Raw genomic sequence first — 8,607 nt, forward strand, 5'->3', positions numbered from 1 at the left:
GTTGCACTTGAAATCAAGTTCACTTCACACATGAGGCCCCAAGGGCTAGTGAAAGCAAATTGAGGAGGATGGCCTAACTTGTTACAATAGGGTACTAGAAGCATCCAAGGAAGTTGGTAGAATTATTGAGCATGGTAGACCAAGTCTTTCAGGGTGGTGATACATACACATACTTGCGTAGACCTTCAAGAGCATAGCAAGTAAAGGTACCCACATGTTTAGTAAATAAGGAACCAAAAGAACATGCCACACCTTGTTCACTTTACTTATAGAACTTGCACAAAGTCTCAGTAATTTAAGAGGTAGTAAGAGTCGAGTGCAACACCATCCTTGTTCTAGTGGCATTCCTTTTGTTGCATGGTAGGCATTTGCTGATCTTGAGCTCAAGGGTGCCCTTGAAAATGCACTACTGCAGCTCTTGGCTATGTGCTACGGGCGACGAGCAGTACTTCGACAACAACTAAACCTACTCTAGAGGTTGGTAGAAGTTGTGTTGGCAAAGGTGAAAGAGTAAGGTAGGTTGGGAGGGGGAAGGGGTGAGGCATGCCTATGCAAGGGAATGTGTGGATGGGAACTACCAAGGGGGTGGCGGTGAAAACAAAGGGGAGGGAGTGGGGCAAAAAATGATAAAATTGACAGATAACCATCCGAATTAAAATATTTCTCTTCTCTCTTCCTTTCCTCTTCCTTTCTCTTCTCTTCTTTGTTAGTGTGTCTCTCGTCTGACCTGACCAGGCCCCATGGCCTCCTCCTGCACACTCGCCTTCGTAAGTATCTGTTGCTCGCATCTATGGCTTTTTCATTCTGTCGCACACACTGTTTCTCATGTCTGATCGTCTTGCTCTTCCTGTTATTGTTCTTCTTGTTGCATGGCAGCGCAATGTGGCCACCAATGCTTGCTCACAGATGATGTCGGAGTGCTGCTCGAGCATCGGAGGTTCGTCCTCTTCTTTGGCTTTGCTGCCGCAGGCTCGACTGCGCTCCTCTTCGAGCTCCTTCTCAGCGGGCACCTATCGCTTGACCGCGCAACCTGTTCGACAGGCACCGAGGAATTTGCAATGCAGAGCTGTTCGATCCATGGCACAAGTAAGTCGTCCCCCGCAGGCTTCTAGAATAATATGTTTTTCGAGGAATAGATGCATGCTTAGGGTTTTACACCAGTGGACATCCTTAAATCTGCACAGGTGCAAGCCGGTTGGTGTATTGATGGCTACATCGCACAGTGCAAAGCACACAGAACCGTATGTAAGAAAGTCAGAACTTGACCTGAGCTGACAGATCCAATTTTATAGTTGTTAGGTCAGGAAGGATCGTGTTAGAAGGTGGGCTTTCTTGGTAAACTCGAGTTGTCCCAAGACCGATGGAGGCTGCTTGCCTGGCTGTGGTGCCCAGTGTGGGTAAGATAGTAAAGTTGTCCGTTTTGGTAAGAGCGAGATTGGTGATCTCAGTAGAGTTTTCTCCAGAGAAGAGGGCCTGTCTCTTTTTGTCAAGCAACTTAAGACGTCTAAAGATTCTTGGTTGTAGCTTATGTTACTGTACATAGCTATTAATGCCAGTGTCCTTCATAGATGAGGGTTCACAGACCCACGTGAGGACTCACAGGCTAACTTTACCTCTGGTACTGCAGCAATCATGAGAGTTGTACCGATCAAATTTCCTGTGAGCTTCATATATTGGCATCTAGGATCCAATTTCAAGCATATGACACCACTTAAGACATGGTCGGTTGGAGAACAAATGACCCCATGAATCAGATAGTGCTTAGGTGGATGAGTGGAAGTAGACTAGTACTCTTTGCTTTTGCTCAAACACGTTTTTCTGAAAGAACCTTAAGAGCCATCACATTTCTTTGTATCATCTCATTGTAAAAGCATGTGATCAGTCACTAAATACTTTTAACATTTGATATTTTAGATTGTGTGGTTTGGGTTGTGCTATCAAGTTTGTTTGATGGAATGAAGCTCTTGTGTAGGATGTTGCAACACAAGCAAAAGTCACGACAAAGTGCTATTTTGACATAGACATTGGAGAACAACGGGCAGGAAGAGTTGTACTAGGCTTATTTGGAGAGGCGGTGCCAAAGACAGTAGAGAACTTTCGTGCACTTTGTACAGGTAAACCGAACTTTCAATTTGGCTCTGTGCAAGATATGTTGGTTTTTGGATGTCAAGTATGTGTGCTCTCCAAAATCTGCGGGGATATAAGGATAGAGAAGGGGAGTGTTGTTTATTGGTGTTGGTGAGTTTTTGAAAAGAATAACGCTCCAGGTGTCCTTCCCTCTAAAAACTTGTTTGCGTAATGGTCTTGTATGAGCATTCTTATCATTGATGCATGATGATGTGATATGTCAATTAAGAGTGGATAGTAGCATGTGTGGGCCTCAGGATGAAACTCTAGATAGCTTAAGGATGAGGCTCTAGAGAGTTGAACAGTTACAAGAGTTGCCTAGGTACTTGTAATAGGTACCCACCCAAGGGCTAATCAAAGCATCTAAAATCTATTATATCTACCTAACTAACACTCGCTTTTAGATGATGGGTGATGAGTATAATAAATACAAAGATGGACAGATTTGAGCCCTTACTGTCACTACTATCTTTCATGCCACATCAATAATATGCAAGGTAGTTGTGAAGTGTTTTACCCTTGAAATGTTTCATGCCCAAAATGATGCATTTCAATGTGAAATGCTTCATCTTTGGGTAGGTCCCAAGTGAAACGGCAAAACAACACATTTAAGATACATATATTTTGCAAGTTTTTAATAGAAATCACTTTTTCCCAATGAATATATGAAATGTTGCACATTGAAACATCCATTGCATCAAGATATGGGTGACATTGGCAAGCCTCACACCTCTCTCTCATAGTTCCTCTTGGGCTTGGGAACTTGTTAGGGATGATGGCATCATTGGGGCTTGAAACCTCACCACCACTTGGTTCCCTTTCAATTGTTGGTAGCAAGATTTTGCGTTTTGGGTGGAAATAGTTGCGAAGTGATAATTTTAGTACTAATGATAGCGTGGGGACTTAGTCGAACAAGCCATGTTCAACTTAGTGGAGTGTGTGAGTAAAACTTTATGTACTTTGAGACAAGTAATTTCACTAGGTCTTTTGAATCTCTACAGATATAATTGGTGGGTTTACATGGAGTTCATAAGGATGTGAAATTTTACTTGCCTTACTTAACATTTGGATCAATTTTTAATCAAATGTTTGAGTATGTGTTGCACATGTGAAGTGCAACTGAGATTGTTTCATATTTACAAACCAAGGACTTGAGGAAATTGGGTGCTTGGTGCTTGAAATTGGCCTAAGATACTTTATTTTCCATAAGTGTCTGTTGGTGATGCTAGGGATTTGGCATTTAATGGTAGAAGACTCAAGAATGCTTGTGAGATGAATTGGCCTAGCCAATTTTATTGTTGGTTGGTTAGACCAAATTTTTGGGCACTAAAATAATTATTAAATTATTTTTCAAAAAAGTTGAAAATTAATTTAACAATGTGTATAATGTTGGAAAATGGGATTTGCCACTTAGTAAAACTTGCCCATGCACATGGGAAAGATTTTTTTGAGGTTGGGGAGAGAGAGCGGGTCATTTCAGCCTTGTGCAAGCTGAGAGAGATAGAGAGAAGGTTGCCATAGCTGCTAGAACAATTGATTGAGAGAGATAGAGAGAAGGTTGCCATATCTGCCAGAACAATTGATAGGCCATTTCCAACCAGCAACTGACCATTTGGGAGGTGGTGACATGCCTTGAAGAGATTGCAATAGCAGGCGACAATAGTTTGACGGCTGTTTCAGCCTAATGAACATCATATTCGGTGTGTTCCATCAATGGAGATAGCTTTCATGGTTATCTAGATAGGGTGGCAATTGGTTTTTTCCATTTTCTTATGATGGAAGCTTGAATTTTCTCTCTCATTCAGCAATCTCTCTCTCATTCGGCGATCTCTCTCTCATTCTCCAGCCATTCCCTATCCTTGCTCCAAAGATCTCAGCGTTTTAATCCCTTGAGGCTGAGAAATTGTATATTTCTTTGTTGTAAATCCTAATTTTTGCTGAAAATTAGGGTTTGATAGCAACCTTGGGAAGTGTGTCAAGAGATTGAAACCTGAAGACTTGAATTTTCAAGGTCGGGAATTAATTCTCAGCAAGATTCAATTGAGTGGCTAGCCAAGATTCGAATTTGGGACAAATTTCATTTTCCAAGGAGTTGGGTGAAGACCAATTGCTCAAGCAAATCAAGGGGCAAATCAATTTGAAGACTTGCTGGTCATTATTGACCGCAAGGGCCTTTTGGATTGTGAAGGGGATTGAAGGAATCTCATTGTATTCAAATTCAATTTTAATTAAAGATAAAGGAATACAAAGAAGGGGCGCCAATTTTGGGGCCAACAAGGTGTCCAATGTTCAAGATTGATAGTAAATGTTTGTGCTTTAGTATTTCATTTATTATTGCTTTGCTGTAATTAAGTTATAATTAGGTTATTACCACCCCTTCATGGAAGGAAGGCTGGTTTTAGAGAGACAAGATGCTAATGAAGAATGATGTATGGAATATGTGATGAAAGTCCTTGGCCCTTTTTAGTGTTATTTTAAATAAAATAGATTACATGGAGAGACAAGGTGCCGATGAAGAATGATGTATGGAATATGGAAAAAAAGTTCTTGGCCCTTTTGAGTGTAATTTTAAATAAAATGGATTTGGCTTATAATTTGTAACTAATTGGCAACAAATTGGCCTAACTTAGCCTCATTAATGCTGGATTAATGCATGGAGCTCAACTTGAGATGCTAGAGGAGCTCATGGGCTTAGGAAGTCTAGCATAGCTAGACACACAAGGATTAAGATGGTCTAGCTTGTGGTTTGATAAGAGGTAGTTAGGTCTTTAAACTTGTGCCATAAGGGCCATGCTTGCGCGATAATTGTGCTTGCACCTAGTGTATGTTGTCTTTTGGTCTTCTAGGGTTAGGTTTTATTGTATTCTTGTTCTTGCTTTTCTTTGTGGGTCTTCCATGTTCTTAGAGTTGTTTTTGGCCTTGACAATTACGTGCAACCCATGGTACTCATATCTTGAAGATTCAAGAGCTTGGATGTGTTTAATAGGACTTGAAACGACCTTGAGAACTTGGAATTCTCATGGGGCAAACCCTTGGTAGACAACAATCCTAGATTCCTAAGCCAGCTTTGGAAAAGGGAGATGCAAATCTCAATAAGGGACCTTTATATGCTAAGCTCCTTCTCTTTCAAGTTGTTAAGCAACAATCTTAGATGCTTAGGCTGGTTTTGAGAAAGGAAGATGCAAGTCTCAACAAGAGACTTTATATGGCAAGCTTCTTCTCTTGAATGCTTAAATTGTTGCCATGTAATTGTCTCAGCCTTCCAAAGAGCCCCTCTAAATGTAGGAGTCTTTTGGACGTGGTAAATGTTTTGTAGGTTCACTCTCTATAGTGCTATTGGTGATTGATAGTAGCGTAGTGTGCCAATACTTTGTTGAGGTGATGGTGGGAACTCTTGCTGTCAAGGAGGTTCTGGGTGGGTTACTACCATTGAGTTGTGGCTTGAGCTAGAGGATGTTTCCAACTCTATCCGCTTGCTTATTCTCACGGTCCTCAGACTTCCCTTCCTAGTTAGCATAGGCTGCTAGGTATGTGGTGGTTTTTGTTTCTTTGAGCAGTTTCTGTGCACATTTGTTATGTATACATTATATTGCTTTTCCCCCCTAATTGTTCAAGTGGCTTTTCTTTTATGAAGGATAAAAACTATGATTGATCAATGTGCGTTATGGTTAAAGTTGGTATATTAGTCAGCATACATTGTGCCTGTATGGAACCTAGGAGTTAAATGAATGGTGCTGTCAGAAAGTGGTTAAATGAATTTCTTTTAGTTAGTGGGTTTGCTTGGTAGCTTTGCTTCTCACTTGCAGGATTATCTGGATCTGACGGTGTTTTTGTGATTTTACAGGAGAAAAGGGTTTTGGTTACAAAGGATCTATCTTCCATCGCGTGATCAAGGATTTTATGATTCAAGGAGGAGACTTTGAAAGGGGTGATGTGGGTATCTTCTTTCTCATTATTTTTGTAACTTGTGCTGTTACCTGTTTGTTTCTTACTTAGCAATTCAAGATTCTTTAGGTAAAACACAAGAGCCTCATGAAGCATCAAATGCAACAGTGCAAGAATTCACTTCAGTAAGGTGAAGTTTGTTCCATTGCTACCCAGCCCTTACATCTTAGCCTGTTGCAGCCCAGTTTTAGGTCCAGCCCAGTCATCTATCATCTATATAAACACACCACACCGTTTCCTGGTTTTTACCTTTTTGGCCTTGGCCCCACCATTCCCACTGCCATCTATATCCCATCTTCATCCCCCATTCCGTGTTTCTATGATATGTGCTCTTGCTTTCTGCTCTTACTGTATGTAGTCAAGGCTTACTTGCTTCTAAGCTTAAGACTAGTTAATGATTATGAATATGGATTCCAGTGACTTTAATTAATTATCACTTCTTGCCATCTACAGTAGTGGGAAGGAGCTGGTGTTTTGAGTAAGAATGGATAGAAGGCACTTTAGGCAAAATAGTCCTGTTTTCCTGTTATGGAACATCAGATAAGATGTCGAAAGTTCATCTCTATTTTGCCATAGCGTGTTTCTCAAATCACAAATTTTATGCTCGACAGGGGAGAGGTGGCTACAGTGTTTATGGTTCCAAGTTCAATGATGAAAACTTCAATTGTAAGTTCTTACCTAAATATCTAGACTTTCTGAAAATTCATGGACGTTCTGGGATTCAAGATTTATGATACATGAGAAATTGTGGCTCTAATTACTAATTACAGTGTGCATTTTTTACTGCATCAGTGGTTCACACTGGCCCAGGAATATTGAGTATGGCAAATGCTGGCCCTAATACAAATGGCAGCCAATTTTTCATTTGCACTGTCAAGGTAAGAATTCTTATTCTGATGGGGCTGCAAGGCACAATCCATTGGATTACTTCAGGATAGTATCTCCATGAAGCCATGAGTTGTTTTACTTCATGTTTTTGTGCCTGTGAAGGTTTTCTTTGTTTCAAGTCTTTCCCTGTGTGCTGAGCTCCATTTGTTATTCTAAAGAATCTGGCTTTTGTAGCTAAAGCGTTATTGTGCCATTTGTTACAGACATCTTGGCTAGATAAGCGGCATGTGGTATTCGGGCAAGTACTTGAGGGTATGGATATTGTCAAGAAAATTGAGTCACAGGAAACAGATCGCATGGACAGACCCAAGAAAAAAGTGGTGATAGCTGATTCTGGTGTCCTTCCATAAGGTGCTGGTATCTGTGGGTGACTTTGCCTCTTGCTCTCAAGGCCTTTTTGGGAATATTTGCAAACTTTTCTTCTTGTGCCGAAAAGTGGAGTGTCTTTACGAGATGGTGAGCAAAGCCAGGAGTATCCTGTAAACATAAAGCCCCTTATTGATTTTGGTTTGATAAATGCAGCAGGGTTATTTTTGGAAAAGTAGGCAGGTATCAGCCCTACTGAAGGGGTGTGCTTAGTCTTAGAGAGAGAGTTCCAATGGATTATATGGGTTCATATCTGGTCGGATTTTTGTAGTCAGAAAGTTTTCTCTACTGTGGTGAATATACCCCAAGAGAAATCTTGAGAATCTGGATTTAAACAATTTACTTTTGAGATAAAAAAGCATATGCAAGTCGTACTAAGGACTACCTTCAATGTCAAAAGGTCTAATAATGAGTCATTGTAATTTAGGTGGATAAATAGTGTTGGTATGATTATAGGTGCTGAAATGTTGTAGGCTGGTATTTGGTCTTGTTCTGGATAGGCTGCCACATTCCACATTCTGAATTAATCAAACTGTGTTCTGAGCAATTTGATATCAAGATAGGTGCATGGAACAAGCAACATATGATTTTCGCTGTTGAATCTTAGCTAATCAGTGGATAATACATTGCAAGCTGACATGTTAGAACTTTTCTTTATGGGGTTCAGATCTGATCTCGCACAGAACAGTATTCACGCCTGAACAGTATTCCTCTCTCGCCTTGTTCAATGAAGCTTTGCTTGATATGATAGGTTTTGTGGAGGCTCACTCACTAGCTGCTGTAGCACTGAACTTGTAGAAATAGTGATTTACAGCTCCAGAGCTCCTTGATAGATTGATTGCTATTGGTGTAAGTGTGAGGTCTGTTACACAAGCTGGATGGGTGGATTGAGTGAGCAAAATATGTGGGGATGGCATCGATTTGTTGTACAACAATAGGCCCTGTATTTTTCACATGGACAGATTTGGGTGGGGACCCCTCTGCCCAGCTCGGAAAATGACAATTGTCTTTCTGCCTAGAAGTGCTGTGCAACTGGATGGGACTTGAACCGTGTCCAATCTCCCGAAGCTGAAGCCTTATATTACAATGGGACAACATCCTTTAGATGTTAAATTGGGTGTGCCCTATGTGTAAATAAATCAATGGACAGAATTCCCACTGCCCCAACTGTCTGGGGCAGTGTAACTGGCCTTAGCCTATAAAATAGACCGGAAAAATATTTCAAATTAAATGAAGTTTTCATTGTTGCTTTTGGTATATGCTAGTGTGCAAAATTGTTTT

The 8,607-nt window shown here is 40.7% G+C and overlaps 1 protein-coding gene across 1 annotated transcript; it reads left to right on the forward strand.

Moving 5' to 3' along the window:
* The first annotated feature begins 616 nt into the window (after positions 1 to 616).
* Positions 617 to 7,725, forward strand: LOC148040917 (peptidyl-prolyl cis-trans isomerase B-like). Its single transcript, XM_087673918.1, has 7 exons — positions 617 to 767; positions 877 to 1,086; positions 1,973 to 2,114; positions 5,972 to 6,060; positions 6,684 to 6,738; positions 6,865 to 6,950; positions 7,164 to 7,725. Exons 1-7 carry the CDS (start codon positions 741 to 743, stop codon positions 7,308 to 7,310), a joined length of 756 nt encoding a protein of 251 aa, XP_087530044.1. The 5' UTR covers positions 617 to 740; the 3' UTR covers positions 7,311 to 7,725.
* The last annotated feature ends 882 nt before the right edge of the window (positions 7,726 to 8,607 follow it).

The sequence above is a fragment of the Lygodium microphyllum genome, chromosome 1, assembly GCF_053477565.2.
Source record: "Lygodium microphyllum isolate KBCC chromosome 1, Lygodium_microphyllum_v1.1.10, whole genome shotgun sequence".
Lineage (NCBI taxonomy): Eukaryota > Viridiplantae > Streptophyta > Polypodiopsida > Schizaeales > Lygodiaceae > Lygodium > Lygodium microphyllum.

Bases quoted from the DNA above. Each gene is read 5' to 3' on its own strand.
- LOC148040917 (XM_087673918.1), top strand. From the start codon at position 741: ATGGCCTCCTCCTGCACACTCGCCTTC. The intron at 1,087-1,972 runs GTAAGTCGTCCC...GCTCTTGTGTAG, and splicing joins CTGTTCGATCCATGGCACAA to GATGTTGCAACACAAGCAAA. The intron at 6,061-6,683 runs GTGGGTATCTTC...TATGCTCGACAG, and splicing joins GAGACTTTGAAAGGGGTGAT to GGGAGAGGTGGCTACAGTGT.